Source organism: Heterodontus francisci, chromosome 4 (genome assembly GCF_036365525.1).
Source record: "Heterodontus francisci isolate sHetFra1 chromosome 4, sHetFra1.hap1, whole genome shotgun sequence".
In the NCBI taxonomy this organism is placed as follows: Eukaryota; Metazoa; Chordata; class Chondrichthyes; order Heterodontiformes; family Heterodontidae; genus Heterodontus; species Heterodontus francisci.
Window position 1 is genome coordinate 174,116,904 of NC_090374.1, and position 20,707 is coordinate 174,137,610.

Sequence of the window (20,707 nt, forward strand, 5' to 3'; positions counted from 1 at the left end):
CTTTCACGTCTACCTGAGAGAGCAGATGAGGCCTTGTTTTAACCTCTTAACTGAATGAAGGCACCTGCAACAGTGCAATACTCCCTCAGTACTGGCACTGGGAATGTCAGCCTTGATATTGTGCTCAATATGCTTGAGTGGGACTTGCACCCACAATCTTCATGACGCAGACGTCAGTGTGCTACCCACTCAGAACACAGATGGACAATAAGTGCTGGCCTGGCTTGCATTGCTCACATCCTGAGAGCAATTTAACCAGCATTACATGACAACATGTCCTCAGGACTATCAGCTGCCTGATGTGTGGTGTTTTGCAGCCTTTGCAGGTGCGGAACTGTTCACTTCAGAATGACTCACTTTCCACTTCACCATTCACTGACTGTTGTATGTTGGCCAGTCTTAATGTCAAATCTATTTCTTGTATTTAATGCTGTCCTGTTGTTGCAAGAAGGGGGTACCTTTTTGTGTGTTGTAGTATATTTTATTTGCATTTCTCTTAGAATATAAAGATAGTAAAAGTCATGGAAAATCAATGGTACATTTAAAAGGAATGCACTGTACTCATGTAACTCTTTTGCCTTAAACCTTCTGCTCTATTCTAAGGTTTAATTGCGTAGTATCACAGCCATTTAGATATGATTTAGATTTTTATTACACAACTGAGGTTTGGCGCTTGAGTGATTTTCCTGAGATCACAAGCATAAAATCTAGGGAAGGAATTTTAAAAGTTCCTTTGCTTATACCAGGCTATAAAAATTAGAGCAGGAAAGCTCATGACAGATTACGAGAAGCACTCCAACCATTTTTCTTGACCTACTTAAACTGTTGTTGAAATTTCTATAGTTTTATGCTGTTGCTATGTCTTAGGACTTAAGGTTAGCAACAGAAGGAGTGCTAATGTCTTCATATATAAGTAGAAAGTATAAGCAAAGAAAGAAAGACTTGCATTTATATAGCGCTTTTTACAACTACCGGACATCCCAAAGTGCTTTACAGCCAATGGAGTACTCTTTGAAGTGTAGTCACTGTTGTAATGTAGGAAACACAGCAGCCAATTTGCACACAGCAAGTTCCCACAAACAACAATATGATAATGACCAGATAATCTGTTTTTTGTGATGTTGGTTGAGGCATAAATATTCAACAGGACACTGGGGAGAACTCCCTTGCTGCAATGCCTTGAAGTATTGTACATTCACCTAAGAGGCCTTGGTTTAACATCTCATCTGAAGGACAAAAGCTCCAGCATTTCTTTATGAACTCTTGGCTCAGTGGGTAGCACTCTTGCTTCTGAATCAGAAGATTGTCGGTTCTCGTCGCACTCCAGAGACTTGAGCACAAAATCTAGGCTGACACTTCCAATGCAATACTGAAGGAGTGCTGCACTGTTGAAGGTGCTGTCTTTCAAATGAAATGTCAAACTGAGAACCCTTCTACCTCCTCAGGTGGATATAAAAGATCCCATTGGCACTATTTTGAAGAAGAGCTGGGGAGTCCTTGCCAATATTTATCCCTCAACCAACATCACTCAAACAGATTATCTGGTCATTATCACATTGCTGTTCGTGGGAACTTGCTGTGTGTGAATTGGCTGATATGTTTCCTACATAAAATGTGTCTATATTTCAAAAAACACTTCACTAGCTGTGAGACATCCTGAGGGCATGAAAGGCACTATATAAATGCAAGTTCATTTTTTACTGCGTTGATGTGTCTGACTTGATTATGTGCTTGTAAAAGCAGCGGAAGAAATGGGCTGTCTCATGTGCCACTTAGCATGGAAGAGAAAGAAGTAAATATTGGTGTTCATGGGCAAAATGCCCCTCACCACTTAGGAACAAAGGAACATAGGAACAGGAGGAGGTCATTTGGCCCCTCAAGTCTGTTCCAACATTCACATCTGTGATCTAATTCCACATACCCGCCTTGCCCTGTTCTCCTGTAGAACTTTGTGTTGTATGTTTGTTGCCACCTTAGATAGTCTAGCTTAGAGAGATTCTTTAGTCACGAGTAATTAGAACATTAACCTTTATTACATTATAACTGATGGGCGGCACAGTGGCGCAGTGGTTAGCACCGCAGCCTCACAGCTCCAGCGACCCGGGTTCAATTCTGGGTACTGCCTGTGTGGAGTTTGCAAGTTCTTCCTGTGTCTGCGTGGGTTTCCTCCGGGTGCTCCGGTTTCCTCCCACATGCCAAAGACTTGCAGGTTGATAGGTAAATTGGCCATTATAAATTGCCCCTAGTATAGGTAGGTGGTAGGGAAATATAGGGACAGGTGGGGATGTGGTAGGAATATGGAATTAGTGTAGGATTAGTATAAATGGGTGGTTGATGGTCGGCACAGACTCGGTGGGCCGAAGGGCCTGTTTCAGTGCTGTACCTCTAAACTAAACTAAACTATGTACAACTTCATACCAGTCTGGGTGACTCCTCTGAAGCCACGCTGCATCTCTCTTCAAGTCTCTCTCATATGTGATCTCTTACATCATCATGGTAGGAGGTATTCTTTACACTTTCTCGGAATTAACCCTTTCAGACCCATATACTATATCTCTTCCCCCCCCCCCCTCCACCCCCCCCAAGTCTTTATCCAAATATATATTTACATACACAAGAAATGCTGGAATCACTCAGCAGGTCTGGCAGCATCTGTGGAAAGAGAAGCAGAGTTAACGTTTCGGGTCAGTGACCCTTCTTCGGAAGAAGATTCCAGCATTTCTTGTTTTTGTTTCAGATTTCCAGCATCCGCAGTATTTTGCTTTTATATATATTTACATACATTCACTTATATTTATTTTTACATACTACCCCATCTCCCCCTAAATCTCTGACATCATAGATTCAATTTGTCAGGAGGCTTCACAATTCTCCCTGATCGTGCTGCTGCTATATGTGGAAGATTGGTAATCTTTCTTTGAACTCTTGTGTCTTGACTTGGACAGCATTCATTGAGGTTTGTAGTATCCGGTGTTTTCTGAATTTTAGGCTCAACAACTGATTCATCCAAATGTATGACTGACCGACGTCTTTGATGAATAGGAATAAGATTTCTCCTGTTTATTCTTATAGTATCTTCCGAAGTTTGTGCTAAATAAGATTGCTGCCAATCCTCATCTTTACTGCTTTGGTCACGTACCCATACCTTTTGTCCTTCTATCAACTTCGGAGGTTCCTGGTATGGTATTTTCTCTTATAATTATAGACTTCTTGTCTTCTGTAAGACTTTTCTATGTCTTGAACTCTCTGATAATCCTCAACTTCTAGCCCTGGAAGTAACTTTTTGGGTAAGATTGCAAGTTGTGTTCTAAGCTTCCTTCCCATCAATAGTTCGGATGGTGCTAATCTGCATAACAATGGAGTAGTTCTGTAATTCAGAAGTGCTGTTTGAAAATCTTGATTTTTCTTTAACAGTGCTTTAATAGTTCTGACTCCTCACCAGCTTTCCATTAGATTGTGGATCTAGGGGAACTTGTTAGATGTACAAATTCACAGTTTTCCACTAAGTGCATAAAGTAGTTGTTTGCAAATTGTGGTCCATTATCAGACACTCACTAATCTGGTGTACCATGTGTCGTAAAGATTTCTTATAACACCCGAAGGACCATCTCAGTTGTCATTGAGTACAAACGTTTAACCTTGATCCACCTTGAAAAATAGTCAATGACAATCAGATAGGATTTTCCATTGAATATGAATAGATTCATCGCCAGATGTTCCCACAGTTTGGTTGGGAATTGGGTCAAAATAAGAAGTTCCCTTTGATCCTGTCAGTGCACTGCCCATACCTGGCTATTAGAAATAATTTTTTCTATATCTTTCAATATTCTTGGTCATCACACAGACACCTGAGCCCGTGCTCTACATTTAGTTATGCCCATAAGACCCTGGTGTATTTTCTCCAAGATATCTTCCTGCAGTGACTCTGGAATCATCAATCTCTCGTCATATACCAGCAAATCATCCACTATAGTAAAGTGCCTTCTGTGTTCAAAGAAGATTTTCATCCTCTTACCACTGGGACTTTGCTGCAGCCAGCCTTGCTTGCAATTTTAGTGGATATAGATGCATTCTTCATCTTACATCTGAGCATGACAAACTTCTTAAACAGAAGCAGGGAGTGGGAATTTGCTAATGGCTCATGTCATTTGCGGATCTGTCATTATGCCACTACAGCCGACAATGTGTCCTAAAAACGAATGGAAGTTTTTGAAAACTCACACTGCTCATTAAGTGTTAGGCCTTCATCCTGCAGACGATTCAAAACCGCTCTAACCATCAGGTTATGTTCTTCATTGGACTCACCGTGAACTAAGATGTCATCCATATGGAATATTACACCATCAAGGCCCTGTAGAATATTCCACATAGTTCTTTGGAATATTTTTGGTGCTGATGTGATACCAAATGGTAGATGGTTAAAATAAAATCTTCCAAACAGAGTAATGAAGGCTTTCAATAACCTTGACTTCTTATCCAATCGAACCTGCCAAAAGCCACAATTCATGTCAAGCTTTGGAAAAGTGTTACTTTTGGATATCTTTGCCAAGCTTTCATCCACTGAGGATATCGGATGAACTTCTCGTCCCACGGCCTTATTAAGCTGAGTTAAGTTTACACAAATGTGAAGATTACCTTTAGGTTTAGGAACTGGAACCATTCCTGAACTCCATTCTGTAGGTTCAGTAACAGGAAAAATGACTCCGATCCTGGTCATGTCTTCTAGTTGATGTTGAACTTGCTTCATTAATTGTGGAATCTTCCTAGGCATGAAAAGACACACTGGTTAAGCATCTTTTTAGAAAGTAATACTATATTCAGTCTTCAGTCTCCCTAGACCAGTAAACAATTTCAGGAATTCCTCTTGGAAGTGACTTCTGGATTCTTGTTGCTTAACTTCTTCCACTTTCTTTCTAAGAGGAAGGTCAATACAAGCTCTTCTACTTAAGAGAGAGAATTCCTGATTCCTTAGAACATACAATGTTTCTAATATTTGTTTTCCCTTGTACTGGAGTGTTACCTGTAACTTCCCCTTTCCTTCGAGTTCGACCCCTCCTGAGTCACGTAACTGAGTTTCTCTTGGTTGCAGGTAATGTGTTGATGACCATGGTTTTTTGTCTGATAAGACCATTACTATTGCTCTTTCAGACCCTTCTACTGCACTTTGGTCAACAAAAAATCTATCAATCTTGAATTTAAAATGAACAATTGATCTAATATCAATTGCTGACTGTAGAAGAGAGTTCCAAACCTCTATCATCCTTTGTATGTTTCCTAACTTCACTCCTGAAAGCTCTGGCTCTAATTTTTAGGCTCAGTCCCCAAGTCCTAGACTCCCCAACCAGATACAAACAGCCCTTCAGAGTTATGTATTTAGTGGAAACTGACCATGTAACTGAAAGGTATTGTGCAGTTGTCCATAAGTGATATTCTGGGTATCATACCATCGGACGATTGTATTTTGTTGGTGTAATCATGTTAACAGTGATAGGCATCGAGCTTGTGATGTTCATTATTGTAACATGGAGGTTGAATAAATATTTATGCCCTTTTCTTTTGTAATTAATGCCTTAGCACAGTCCGGACCTCCAGGGATCCGACAGTCTCCTTGGCTCACTGTGACATCATCCAGTGCTACCTTTCCACAATTCCAGAAATTCTTACAAACGCTGACAAAAACTATCTGGAAATTAAATAAAAGACAACCATTGTTTCAGTAAAGTTCAATAACGTTCGCAAGCACTTTTCAATCTGAGATAGACTCCTCTGTTTATTCGCCATCCATACCGTACTTCTTCCAAGTTATTGCTCTGCAAACCTTTGAGATTCAAGTTTGTAAATGAGATATAATGTGGCTTGACCGCAGGCAAGACGGAACGTAATTGCAACAGAATTTTATTTTAATCTTTATCAGAGTTCAGGGAGGACTGTATTTCAACTGGTTATAAATGCATCAGAACCTAGAACAAGAGGAGGCCCCTCAAACCTGTGCTGCCATTAAGTGCGATCATGGCTGATCTGTATTTTAACTCCATCTACCTGCCTTGTTTCTGTAACTCTTAATACCCTTACCCAACAAAAATCTATCAATCTCAGTTTTTAAATTTTCAGTTGACCTCCAGCCTCAACAGCTTTTTGGGGGAGAGTGTTCCAGATTTCCACTACCCTTTGTGTGAAGCAGTGCTTCCTGACACCACCCCTGAGCAGCCGAGCTCTAATTTTAAGGTTATGCCCCCTTATTCTGGACTCCCCCCACCAGATGCAGTAGTTTCTCTCTATCTACCCTAATCATATTAAACTCCTCAATTAGATCACCACTTAAACGTCTATACTCGAGGGAATACAAGCCTCGTCTCTGCAATCAGTCTTGATAATTGAACCCTTTCTGAGAGACAAGACAAGGTGTAATGTAAATGTAGGTTTATTTTCTGGCTCACTATCTACCTCCCAGTTCTGTCACCTATAACATTCTTTATTATATAATGTTTCTAGGGAAACTGAACACTGGCCTTGACTGAGTTCAGATTTCTGGCGTGGGACTCGAAGACATAAACATAATAGCATTAAGAAAATTATGTCAATTTACCTCTATTTCAGATACTGTTACACGGTTCCCCGACTGCCAGTGTTATCTGCTCAGGCCTGTTGGCCAGGCTCAAAATAACTGCAATATAACTCCGAGTGGTACAAAGTGATGGCACAGTTCAAATGGATGTACCTTGTTAGCACAGTCGAGGCAGGGCCCTCTGTTGTGGTCAGGCTTCCATTGATTGCTTGGCATCATTCCTCACAGAATTCCTGCTCCTGGGGAATTGTCAAACAATTGTTTTAATCAAGCAGAGTTTATTAAAACATCACAAGAAATGAACGAGAAGAAATTGTTGCAGCATTTTAAATGCAGTTCGGAAATACATTTGAACTGTCAAGACTCTTTCTTTTTTAAAGTGGATGTACTGGCCAATTCAGTAGGTGTTTGATTATTTTCTTGCTATGATCAGAACAAGAACCAACCGGGCAGGTTTTCTTGAGTTTGACAAAGAAAGAGGATAACTTTATCATACTTAAACTGAACTAAGTAAAATAATAAACTACACTCCAACTTTCACACACACACAAATAAGTTACATGAGGGGAAGGGTAGATTGGTTGAGTTAGAGTCCATAGAAAAAAGGGGTATACAGTCTGTGGGGTTTGGTGATTCGGCTGGCTTCTAGCTGAATTCAGTGGTCCTGAGGAGTCCGGTTTAAAGAGATAGATGACTGATTCATTGGGTTTCTTGGAGACAGTGATGTGGATGATTTCCTCCAAGGGGTTTCTGGTTGTAGCCGGAGTATGCAGAGGTGATCAGTCAGCAGGCAGGATTCGAAACTTGCAAGCTGGAATGGAGGGAGAGAGAGAAGAGGGACTCTCACTTGGGCCTGCACTTGTCAGAATTCAGATGCTTCTCAGCCTGCTGTAGACAAAACACCAGTTTAAAAGACACAGATGGGAGTGGACTTGTCACATGACAGTCACCTAGTGACTCAAGCATGGTAGTTAGCAGTGTATTTCTTCTTGCAATTAAAATAGCCCATGTCTGGGGATTTCTTTCTCACTATCAGGGTCCCATTGTTCAAATAATAGTCTTGATGCCTTGCTAATGGGAACGGGCAGTTCCCTTAAATTTCCCAGGTCTTGGTTCTTGCTGGGACGGGACAGACTCTTTGTCTCCAACTTCACCGGCCTTGCAATGTAGGATGTAGTGTTGCAAATTAAGTGGCTATCTTAAGGTGCTAGCAAAGTTATCTTTTACCTTTTCCATTTGAATTTCCTAAAAAATATATAAAATCAGGTGTCCAGCCAGTGGATTAAAAAAATTATTCAACATAACATGTTGGCATGACAGAGGCAAAGAAGTATAAATGTATATTCCAGTGTAAAAATTAATTTGGTTATTTACATATGACAGCAAGGGTGATGTATCCCTAAAATTGGGTTCTGGGCATCCAGCTCATGAATGCTTAATTTATTTCCCTGAAATTCCTATTTTAGCAGCGGTGGTAATCCATTTAAGATAAAGGACATCCACTTCAAAGCCGGAACTATCGGAGATCTGAAACTTTGTCCATTATTTGAGTTATGCTTTGACTGCACCCGGACCATTAAATCTGTTGCCATCTTGCTGGAATTTTAGAATGCTGCCAACCACAACCACTTGCATTCATATAGCGCCTTTAACATACTAACATGTGCCAAGGCGCTTTACTGGGCTTTATAAAGCAAAATTTGACACACAGCCAAATAAGGCGATATTGGGACTTGGAACCAAAAGATTGGTCACAGAGGTAGGTTTTAAGGAGCGTTTTAAAAGAGCACAGAGCAGTAGAGAGGCAGAGAGGTTTAGGCAGGGAATTTCAGAGCTTAGGGCCCAGGCAGCTGAAGGCACGGCCACCAATGATGGAGCGAAGGAAACTGGGTATCCACAGAAGGCCAGAACTGGAGGAGCGCAGAGATCTCCGGGGTGTTATGGGGCTGGAGGAGGTTACAGAGGTAGAGAGGGATGACACCATGGAGGGATTTGTAAACAAGGATGAGAATTTTCAATTCAAGGCATTGGCGGACAAGGAGCCAATGTAAGTCAGCAAGCACAGGGGTGATGGCTAAACGGGACTTGGTGCAAGTTAGGATATGGGCAGCAGAGTTTTAGATATGGAAGATGTGAGGCCGGCCAGGAGAGTATTGGAATAGTCAAGTCTAAAGGTAATAAAAGCGTGGATGACGTTTACAGCAGCAGATGAGCTGAGGCAGGGGTGGAGGCGGGCAATGTTACGGAGGTGGTCATGGAGAAGAAATACTAATTAGAATAAGGAGGAAGAGGAACTGTATTACAGATTCAAGGTCACCTTAGTTCAGTATGTTAAAACTGAGCTTTGTTGGTTTAACGCACTGTGTTGATGTGAAGTAGTAACCTCTAAGTTTTTAAAAGGATGAATTACTATCTTTATTTTAATTGGCAATTGTGGCGTTTTGGCCTCCACTAACAAGAAAATGCTGAGGAGAGATGCTTTGCAGAGCGGCAATGTTTGTCAAAAGGGATGATTACATGATGGGATGATATATTATGCTTTTGAAGGGATGAAAAATTCCTGCTAACTGTTTCCTTTGGATAATGTAAAGAGACATTTGCAGAATTAGAACTGCTCCTCCAGACCTTCAAACCTCCGAGATCTCTGCATTCCTTCAATTCCCCAATTTTAATCATTTCACCTTTGGCGGCTGTGCCTGCAGCTGCCTGGCCCTAAGCTCTGGAATTTCCTCCCTAAACCTCTCTGCCTCTTTCTCTTCTCCTTTAAGACGCTCCTTAAATTCCATCTTTTTCACCAAGCTGTTGGTCATCTGTCCTAATAATGCCTTATGTGGCTTGGTGTCAAATTGTGTCTGATAAAAGCTCCTGTGAGGCGCTTTTGGGACATTTTTACAAATGCAAGTTGTTGTTACAACTTCAGTTTGGTCCATACCCATAAAAACTATTTGCACTATCAAGGCTTCTAATTTTGTTACTGCAACTTCCCTCCTTCCCTTGCTCCTTCCCTGCTTCCTACCCTCCTTCCTTCTCTCCTTCCCTCAGTCCCTCCCTCCTTCCTTCCTTTCCTCGCTCCCTCCCTCCTTTCCTTCTGTCCTCTTCCCTCCCTCCCACCACCCTCTCTTCCCCCCACCCCCGGCCGTTGCCTTGGTTCTCAATAAGGAAAAGAGTAGTTGTCTCTAAACTTTAAATACCAATTGTTACACATGGTTGAGTCTTTTTGCAGTCATTTAATCCCAATTACTTTTACTGATAAAGGGAGGCTGAGAGTTGTTAATCTACATATCACTGATTTATGGACTGGCTGATTATATTTGCAGACTGCAGCTGTGATGCACTCAACTATCTGGTGAGGATTTTGTGGATTGGCATTACTTATTCTCACTGTGTTAAACCGTGGGCCAGCTGTCAACACCCACTCTTGTGTTTATGGCTCTGGGCAATGCTTTCCATGGCTGTGTCAAACAGTGTATTTTAAGAAATGTTTTTGCAGAGTCTGTTTGCAGATTTTAGAGACATGCGGTATGTTAGATTGCAGGAACAATACTCGAGCGTGGAGTTAACGCCTGGCACTCATATTAACCGCTGATTTTCTGAAGTGCCCGGAGTTTGAAAATTACCTAATTAAAAAAAAATCTTTCACAGGATATGGGCATCACTAGCAAGGCCTGCATTTATTGCCCATTGAGAAGGTGGTGGTGAGCCATGTTCTTGAATACAACTGAGTGGCTTGCTAGGCCATTTCAGAGGGCAATTAAGAGTCAACCACATTGCTGTGGGTCTAGAGTCGCATGTAGGCCAGACTGGATAAGGACAGCAGACATTCTCTAAAGGACATTAGTGAACCAGATGGGTTTTTATAACAATCAGGACTTTTGTAGGTTACCATTACTGAGACTAGCTTTTTTTATTCCAGATTTATTTAATTGAATTTAAATTCCACAACTACCACAGTGGGATTTGAATACATGACCCCAGATCATTGGTCCAAGCTTCTGGGTTATTAATCTAGTTACATAACCAATATGTTACCACACCACACAAGCAGTGACATGCTGGTGCAGAATTGGAAGTTAGAATTACTGAGCTATTTGCTCATTAACAGATTGTCACTTCATACAGGAGGGAGTTACAGGACTAGCCAGTTAGAGTATCCTATTATATTTCTGTTGAATCAAATCTTTTACATTGCTGTTTCCATCATTAGGTAGGCAACTGCCTGAGGTCCCTCTCCCATTCTATGGTGGGTGTTTGTTCCCATTTCAGGTGTCCAGGGCCACCGGGAAACCAAATGATCACAAATATAGGCTTAAATCCTGGAATTCCTTTTGTCTGATAATCGCTCCTATGAAATACCTTGGGATATTTTACTATGTTAAAGGCACTCCATAAATGCAAGTTGTTGTCATGATCATGAGTTCAGCACTGTCTGAAGCTAAGCTTCACACCTATAAAACCACAATAGGAAAAGCAAATTGGGTGAATTTTGTGTTCATTAAGGTGATTGATGTGAGCTTTGTGAAATCATAAAATCATAGAAGGAGGCCATTCGGCCCATCATGCCTGTGCCAACTAAAGGATTTAAAGGAGCTATCTGATTAGTCCCACTATCCTGCTCTTTCCCCATAGTCCTGCAAATGTTTTCCTTTTGAGTATTTATCCAATTCCCTTTTGAAGTTACTACTGAATCTGCTTCCACTGCTCTTTCAGGCAGCATATTCCAAATTACAACTCGCTGCATAAAAAATGTTTCCTCGTCTTCCCTCTGGTTCTTTCGCCAATCACCTTATATCTGTGTCTTTTGGTTACCCACCCTCCTGCTACTGGAAACACTTTCTCCTTATTTACTCCATCAAAACTGTTCATGATTTTGAACACCTCTATCAAATCTCCTCTTAATACTCTCTGCTGTCAGAAGAACAATCCCAGCTTCCAGTCTCTCCACATAACTGAAGTCCCGCATTCCTGGTACCATTCTAGTAAATCTCCTCTGCACCCTCTCCAAGGCCTCGACATCCTTCTGAAAACATGGTGTTCAGAATTGGATACAAAACTCCAGCTGAAGCCTAACCTGTGATTTATAAAGGTTTAGCCTAACTTGCTTGGTTTATGTATAACTCTATGCCTCTTGATAAAAATATATCAAAACAGTAAAAAATCAAAACCACATAACGGATTCAGTTCACCCTTTAAATCTATGGATATAGTTATGTGCTGATATAAAAATAAACCAGGAATGCCCTAGTGTAACATAACAATCTCCACAGTTCTTCTAGATGGTAGAGGTCACAGGTTTGGGCGGTGCTGTCGAAGAAGCCTTGGCAAGTTGCTGCAGTGCATCTTGTAGATAGTACACACTGCAGACACTGTGTGCTAGTAGTGGAGGGAGGGAATGTTTAAGGTGTTGGATAAGGCACTAAATCAAGCAGACTGCCAGTTGCTAGAAGCATGTTAAGAATGGGAATCGGGAGTAGAGTTTCCACTTTGGGAGCTATCAGCAATCCGGGCACAAAATGTGTCCAAAATTGTACCCGTTTTGAGAACAGTTTTTTCCCACACGTTTTGCTCAAACCTATTTGCATATTAACCAATGTAAAATCTGCCATGAACCAGAGCAATTGAGCGTCATTTTAAAATGTAATTTCTTTTTAAAAAAAACTTTGCCTTTGAAAATATTCCTCGATATATTTAAAACTAGTAACCTGATGCAGTTTGATGAATACAGTAGAAAATGCATTTATCACAAAAAAAGTAAGCATTTTTAATCAGCACGTGTAGGCCACCATCTGCAAGTAACCCAATTTTAAATCACTGAAAATGGCTTCAAAAAATATCCTGAACCTTTCTTGGATGTATTGAGGAACGGTAGTCAGTTTAAATTTTTTTAATTAAAAAAAAATCAAAAGCTTTTAAAAAGGTGCGTTTCGGTGTCCTTGCACCCAAATGAAACAACTTCATTTGAAGAATCTCCTTGAAGGCTGCAGTTAGCGGAACTTGCCCTGGTGATCAATTCACCTTAAAATTCTGCTTTCCCTCATGCTGTGTTGGCCAATTTCAGGCAAATTGCGTTAAAAAAATCAGGGCTACCGAGCAGAAACTCTGCTTGCAGATTTTTAAACATTTCTCTATAGTTGGTCATAGTTTTGTTCGACTCTTGTTATTTCCATGCTGCATTGACCTATAATGGGTTTTTTTGGGGGATGTGAGAGGGGAAGGGGACTTCATCCTGCCAACACTTAAATGAAGATTCTAGTCAAATTTATATGACTGTTGCTGATCTGGAGTTTGATAATTGTGTGTCCTCCTTGTTTTTCAGGCCGCTATATCTATATTGAAGGTTCTGCTGATCACAGTGGAAAAGTGGGTACCCTTACTAGTCCTGAACTCCACGATCTGGGAGAAAGCTGTGTGAGGCTGGTATATCAGATCACTGGTACAGATCCTGGAAGACTGAATATGTATATTCGGCCAGAAGGCAACAGCTTTGATTTTCTGGTTTGGTCTGCCAGCGAGCCATCTGACAGCTGGAAAATTGCGAGCATAGGCGTAAGAAACGTAATAGACAAATCCAAGGTACTTACTGTGTGCAAGCAGATAGCTTTTCAAATCACTTAACTACTTTTGAGAAAAGAATCTGGAAAAATTTTTATTTAACCTGTCGCGGGATTTTCACCTCAACTCAACTTCTCCTCATTCCCTCATCCATGCCTTTCTTACCGCTACACCTGACTATTCCAATGTTTTGCTGGTTAGCCTTCCACCTTGCACCCTCCGTAAACTTGAGCTCATCCAAGACTGCTGCCCGTATCTTAATTTGCACCAAGTAATGCCTCAATTTTCAATTCTCATGCTTGTATTCACATCCCTCCATGGTCTCACCCCACCCCCCCATCTCTGTATCATCCTCCAGCCCTACAACTCTCTGAGATCGCTGCACTTCTCCAATCCTTCACCCCCGATTTTCATTGCTCCACCATTGGCGGCCGTGCCTTCAGCTGCCTGGGCCCTAAGCTCTGGAATTCCCTCCCTAAACCTCTCCACCTCTCTCTTCCTTCAGATGCTTCTTAAAAGCTACTTCTTTGACCAAGCTTCTGGTCCACCTGTGCGAATATCTCCTTTTGTGACTCAATGTCTAATTTTGTCTGATAATTGCTCCTGTGAAACACCTTGGGGTGGTTTACTGTGTTAAAGGCACTGTATTGATGTTGTTATGCTGACACAGGAGGTGTAGCTTATCTTCAAAAGCTGCGACTGAGCTATACTGAGCTCTGGAGGGGTTAAATTCACAGGACAGCAGGGCTCAGAAATATATTGAATAGAATTTGATGAGCTGCTTCAGATAATGAAAGCTGTTTTGAACATTTCACTAGCTGCTCATGGGAGGTCAGTTAGCTCAGTTGGATAGACAACTAGAATATAATGTAGAAGGACACCAATGGTGCAGGCTCAATCCCTGTAGTGGCTGTGATAGTTCATGGAGGCTTTCCTCCTTGCCTTGCCCCATGCTTGATCACTGATGCCCCTCAAGCTATACATCACAAACTGCCTATGGGGCAACAGCAAGAACAACAACTGATTGTTCACACGTATTTAGTTGAAAGGACTTGATGTATTTGAGATCAGCAGGGGGATTATAAGGATGGTTTAATGAGATTGTCTTTCTAGACTCAGAATTTTGTTGAAGAAGGGAAGTAACTACAATGGGAGATGATGAAGTTTTAAACAGAAAGCTTCAAGGACAAGCTTTTGTCAAACACAGACAGTTAGGAATATAAGCACCAAATGCTATTCAGCATGTCAGACAGCATCCGTGGAGAGAGAAACATAATGTTTCAGGTCAATGGCCTTTTGTCTGAAACATTGGACCTGATTTTAGCTCTGTGTAAGTGAGTGGGTTTTGAGTGAGTTAAAATGGGGCCATTTCACTCTGCCTCTCTCTCTGTCTATCTCTCTCTCTTTCCACGGATGTTGCCTGACATGCTGAGTGGTTCCTGCATTTTCTGTTTTTATTTCAGCTTCCCAGCAGCCAGTCTTTTGCTGTTTGTGGCATCTTGCTGTGCACAGATTGGCCGCTGTGTTTCCTACATTATAACAGTAATTGCACTTCAAAAGTACTTCATTGGCTGTAAAGTGCTTTGGAATGTTCTGAGGTTGTGAAAGGTGCTATAGAAATGCAAGCTCTCTTTTTAATTCAGCAAACTCGATCCTGCCACTGATTTTAAAGGGTGGACGGAGACTAGATAATTAGAATTGGCAGTATCTTGCCTTCAGAAGGTTAGATTGCAGGAGTGAGCAAGATGAGCAAGATGACCCACTGATGTAGGGAACTGGAGTGTTTCCTTTATTTTGTGTTATTACACAAAGACAAACTACTGATTCAGTCTGAATATAACTGTTGATATTTATGTTCAACTGCTGTGAATTAAACCAGCTCAATGATTCGTATCTGGCCTCACAACAGGAACATAGTATCAGGAGGAGGCCATTTAGCCCCTCGAGCCTATTCTGCCATTCAGTGAGATCATGGCTGCTCTGTATCCCAACTCCATCCACCCACCTTGGTTCCATAACCTATTATAACCTTGACTAGCAAAAATCAATCTCCGATTTAAGATTATTCATTAAGCCAGTATCTACTGCTTTTTGTGGGAGAGAGTTCCACACTTCCACCACCCTTTGCATGATGAAGTGTTTCCTAATTTCACTCCTGAATGGCCTGACTCTGATTTTAAGGTTATGTGCCCTAGTCCTAGACTCCCCCACCAGTGGAAAATGTTTCTCTCTATTTACTCTATCAATTCCTTTCAAAATCCTAAAATGCTCAACAAATCACCCTTTAACTTATATATTCCAGGGAAGACAAGCCTAGTTTATGTAATCTCACCTCATAATCTAACCCTTGGAGCTCTGGTAACATTCTGGTGAATCTGCATTGCACTCCTTCCAAGGCCAATATATCCTTTCTGAGGTGCCATGTCCAGAACTATACACAATACTCCAGATGTCATCTAACCAGGGCTTTGTATAGCATCAGCAAAATATCCTCTTTATATTCTAGCTCTATATCTGTATCTAAAGTCTAACATTCTATCAGTCTTCATGATTATTTTTCATACCTGACCACTACATTTTAGTAATCTGTGCACATGGACCCCTAGGTTTCTTTAGATCTTCACTGTTCCTAGCGTCTCACCATTTGAAAGATGCTCAGATCAATCCTTTCTTGTTCTAAAATGGTTGACCTCACACTGGCCTGCATTGAAATCCATCTGCCACAGTTTTGCCCACTCATTTAACTTATCAATTTCTCTTTGTAATTTTATTCTCCCGTCTACACTATTTACTGTACCACCAATCTTTTTGTCATTGGCAAACTCAGATATATGGCTCTCTAATAAGTACATGAGGCCATAACAAATAGAATCAGGAGTAGGCCATATGGCTCCTCAAGCCTGCTCCACCATTCACTAAACCGTGGCTGAACTTTTATGTCATCTCCACTTTCCCGCCCTATCCCCTGATCCCTTGATTCCCTCAGTGCCCAAATTTCTATCAATTTCAGTCTTCAATATACTTAACAACTGAGTATCCATAGCTCTCCGGGGTAGAGAATTCCAAAGACTTACAACCCTTTGAGTGAAGAAATTTCTCCACATCCCAGTCCTAAATGGCCAACCCATTATCCTGTTGCTGTAACACCTAGTTCTATATATCCAGCCCGGGGAAACAGCCTGTTGGCATCTAACCCGGATACTGCAAAGGCTATGGTTCCTGACAACATCGCGGATGTAGTACTGAAGACGTGCTGCAGAACTAGCTGCGCCCCTAGCCAAGCTGTTCCAGTACAGTTACCATGCTGTCAACTACCTGACAATGTGGAAAATTGCCCAGCTATGTCCTGTGCACAAAAAGCAGGACAAATCCAATCCAGTCAATTATCAGTTGACTATTGACATCATCAGCAAAGTGATGGAAGGTTTCGTCAAAGGTGCTATCAAGCGCTACTTAAACAGCAACAACCTGCTCACTGATGCTCAGTTTGGGTTCCACCAGGGCCACTCAGCTCCTGACCTCATTATAGCCTTGGTTCAAACATGGACAAAAGAGCTGACCTCAAGAGGTGAGGTGAGAGTGTTTGCCCTTGACATCAAGGCAGCATTTGACTGAGTGTGGCATCAAGGAGCCCTCGCAAAATGGAAATCAATGGGAATCAGGGGGAAAACTCTCCGCTGGTTGGAATCATACCTAGCACAAAGGAAGATGGTTGTAGTTGTTGATGGCCAATTATCTCAGCCCCAGAACATTGCTACAGGAGTTCCTCAGGGTAGTGTCCGAGGCCCAGACATCTTCAGCCGCTTCATCAATAACCTTCCCTCCATCATAATGTCAGAAGTGGGGATGTTCGTTGTTGATTGTATGATGTTAAGTATCATTTGCAACTCATCAGATACTGAAGCAGTCCATGTACATAGGCAGCAAGATCTGGACAACGTTCAGGCTTGGACTAATAAGCAGCAAGTAACATTTTTGCTACACAAGTGTCAGGCAATGACCATCTCCAAGAGGAGAGAATCTAACCATCTCCCCTTGACATTCAATGGCATTACCATTACTGAATCCCCCACTATCAGCCATTTAAATACTGGGATTACAAGAGCAGGTTGGAGGCTTGGAATTCTGCAGCACGTAACACACCTCTTGACTCCCAAAGCCTGTCTACCATCTACAAGTCAGGAGGGTGAAGGAATACTCTCCACTTGCCTAGTTGAGAGTGGCTCCAACAACACTCAGGAAGCTCGACACCATCCAGGACAAAGCAGCCCACTTGATCAGCACCCCATCAACTCCTTCCATCACCGACCCACAGTGGCAGCAGTGTGTACCATATACAAGATGCACTGCAGCAACTCACAATGCCTCCTTCAACAGCACCTTCCAAACCCGCGACCTCTACCACCTAGAAGAACAAGAGCAGCAGACGCATGAGAACACCATCACCTGCAAGTTCCCCTCCAAGTCACACACCATGCTGACTTGGAACTGTATCACCATTCCTTTACTGTTGCTGGATCAAGATCCTGGAACTCCGTCCCTAACAGCATTGCGGGTGTACCCGCACCAGATGGACTGCAGCAGTTCAAGAAGGCAGCTGACCCCACCACCTTCTCAAGGGTAATTAGGGGTGGACAACAAATGCTGGCCTTGCCAGCAATGCCCACATCCCATGAAACAAATTTTTAAAAACACTGCCAAGGCCTAAAAGAATTTTATACCTTTCAATGAGATCACCTCTCATTTTTCTAAACTCTAGGGAGGAGAGGCCCACTCTCTCCTCATAGGAAAACCCTGTCATCCCAGGAATCAACTTAGTGAACCTTTGTTGCACCCTGTCTAAGGCAAGTACATCCATCCATCAGTAAGGAGACCAAAACTATACAGTACTCCAGGTGTGGTCTCACCAAAACCTTGTATAATTGCCACAAGACTTCCTTACTCTTGTACTCTAATCCCCCTTGCAATAAAGGCTAACAAACCATTTTGCAGTTCTAATTGCTTGCTGTACTTGCATGTTAACTGTTATATTTATACTGGGTTTAATTTCGATATCCAATTTACATTTAAATTGGCAATAATCTTCTTTGGCTCGCTCCTTTGCCCGTGCTGTGACCTCCTTGATCCAACATTTAGCACTGCTACTGCTCGCCCACTTTGTGGCTGCCTTCCAAAATCTGTCCAGGATGGTGTGAGGTCTGGAACACAGGACAGGATTCAGGAGGGGTCCAAAGGTCTTACATCCAAAGGTTTGATTTGGTTCATCTTGTCAAGGACAACATTGCTGATTACTGGCAACCCATCTGGCTTCTGGTTACTAGCTGCTGTGAACTGGAACCCAAGGAGAGATTCCAGGTCTTATCGCGTCTTGCCCTCTGGATTTAGCAATTTCTATTGCTCTTCTTTAAAGCCAGACATCAAGCTGTCATCAGGGCAAGTCTCAGTGCTTTCACTTTTGGAAACGGACTCTGAACCATTCTGTTCAGGATCTAGCTCCTGATTCTCATTTTCTTCCATGTCTGCTTTATCAATCACATTAATGCGTGCTCCAGTGGGGTCAATGAGTTTAAATTCAAACCTATTGTAAATGATTACCCCCAAAAGGCTTTGGCCTTTAGCTAAATAGAACATGAAGTGTTTTTGGGGCGTACTGGAACTCTGATCATCCCCGAAGCTGGAATGATAGTGTCGTCATAAGCTTGGAGTGTCTGTCGCAGGAGTGAGAGAGAATTGTGAAAAATAAAGATGGTAGAGTTTGTCACTCAGAATAAAAACTTTCGTACCAACATCGATAAGAAGTGAGACTGAGATGCCTGCGATCTCGACTGTAAAGCACCTGGTGCTTTACTTTTGGTGATGGAATATAGATGTTGTACCTCACCCTCAGGAAGAGACTTCCCTACGTGTCGAACCGATGAAGTCTTTTTCTTTGACGACCTGCATATCTTTGCCAAATGGTTCCATTTTGAACATGAGTTACATTTTTTCCCCTTGATCTGGACACGGCGTTGTAACTTGATGAGCCTTTCCACAATTTGGGCATAGTTTTGCAGGTAACTGACCATGATGGGGCACATTTTGATGAGATTGCTGAAGTCTTCTTGGTCTTAACCCTCGCACTGAAGCTGTTTGGGCAAGCTGTGTCTGCAACCCTGAGTCTAAGGGCGCATGTGTGTGTAACCTCTTCAAATCTAACCTGGCAGATTCGATCTAGACTGCTGGGGTTGTGATCTTTTCCAAGGTTAGATCATGATCCTCCATGAGGAGACATTTCTTAATTCGTGGAATTGAAGTCTTTCAATTAATTGGGCGCGGATCAGTTCGTTGGTTAGTGTGCCAAATGTACATGTAGATGCCAATTGCTGCAATGCTGTCACATATTGTTTAATAGACTCACCATGTTCCTGGGATCTCCGGCGGAAAGCGCATCGCTCTATTATCATGCTTTTCTCTGGCCCGAAGTATTTTCTGAGAGCACTCACTGCCGCATCGAACGTAGACTTAGCTTCCGTGAGCTGCTCGAAGACTCACTGTCCTTCTGCCCCAAAGCAATGTACGAGTATTGCTTTCTTACGGTTTTCTGCTATATCTGGGCTGTCCATCCCCGTAGCGAGCAAGTAGGTCTTGAACCCCGAAATCCATCGCTCTCAACACAAAGGAGGATTTCCTGGCATCGGCAGGAAAGGTTCTGGAACTGGTAACACTAGATATTGTTCACACAACTTCATCGCCAAGTTTTTGTTATATTTATACGGGGTTTAATTTCGATATCCGATTTAACTCTGAGCAGTGCAGATGTCACACTGTGTTAAATAACCAACTGGTTTATTTAAAGCACATTAACAATAACTATAAGGGTCTGACAGATTGGAGGACATGCCTTAACAGCAGCCTGTGTTCTGTGAGATGGATTCAAAATGTCTCCCGGAAACTTCCAGAAATCTCCCACAATTCCACTTCTGCTCTGTAGCTCCACCCGGGGGTTTAAGCAATCAAACTGATCAGTCAAACACTACATTAACATTCTGTGATTCATACACAAGGACACCCAAATCCCTCTGAATGCCAACATTAAATAGTCTTTTCACCTTAAAAAAGAATTTCCATTTGTCCAACCAAAGTGGATAAATTCCCACTTCCCCACATTATACGCCATTACAATCTTCTTGCCCAATCACTTTAACTATTCTGTATCCCTTTGCAGCCTCTTTGTGTCCTCTTCATAGCTTACTTTCCCATCTAATTTTGTATCATTAGAAAACTTTGATTTATTACATTCGATCCCCTCATCTAAATCATTGGCTGGAATTTTACCCTTGGCAGACGGGAGCTAACCACCGGCTGAAATGTTTGTGGCGAACCCGCCTCCAGCTGGCCTGGGGATCCGATACACATTTTGCGGTCCCCAAACCTTTAATTGGTCTGAGGCGGGGCTTCCACCTCATTGGAATCAGCGGGCCGGCAGCTCTCTGTCCCAGCAGCCCCAGCAGGAGTGGTGGCCACTGCTGGGACTGCAACCCAACCATCGCAAAGATGTCAGGGAGCCCTGGAACCAAGGTAAGTTTTTAGTGCCTCGCCGGGGGCGATCGGTCA

At 42.2% G+C, this 20,707-nt stretch overlaps 1 protein-coding gene across 4 annotated transcripts in view; it reads left to right on the forward strand.

Moving 5' to 3' along the window:
- The window catches only part of mamdc2a (MAM domain containing 2a), a 148,812-nt gene that overhangs the window by 23,608 nt on the left and 104,497 nt on the right, over window positions 1-20,707 (forward strand). For all 4 annotated transcript variants that reach the window (XM_068030580.1, XM_068030584.1, XM_068030581.1 and 1 more), the window contains exon 3: window positions 12,879-13,135. In XM_068030580.1, coding sequence (XP_067886681.1) covers window positions 12,879-13,135 — 257 coding nt within the window. The remainder of the gene's footprint in view (window positions 1-12,878; window positions 13,136-20,707) is intronic.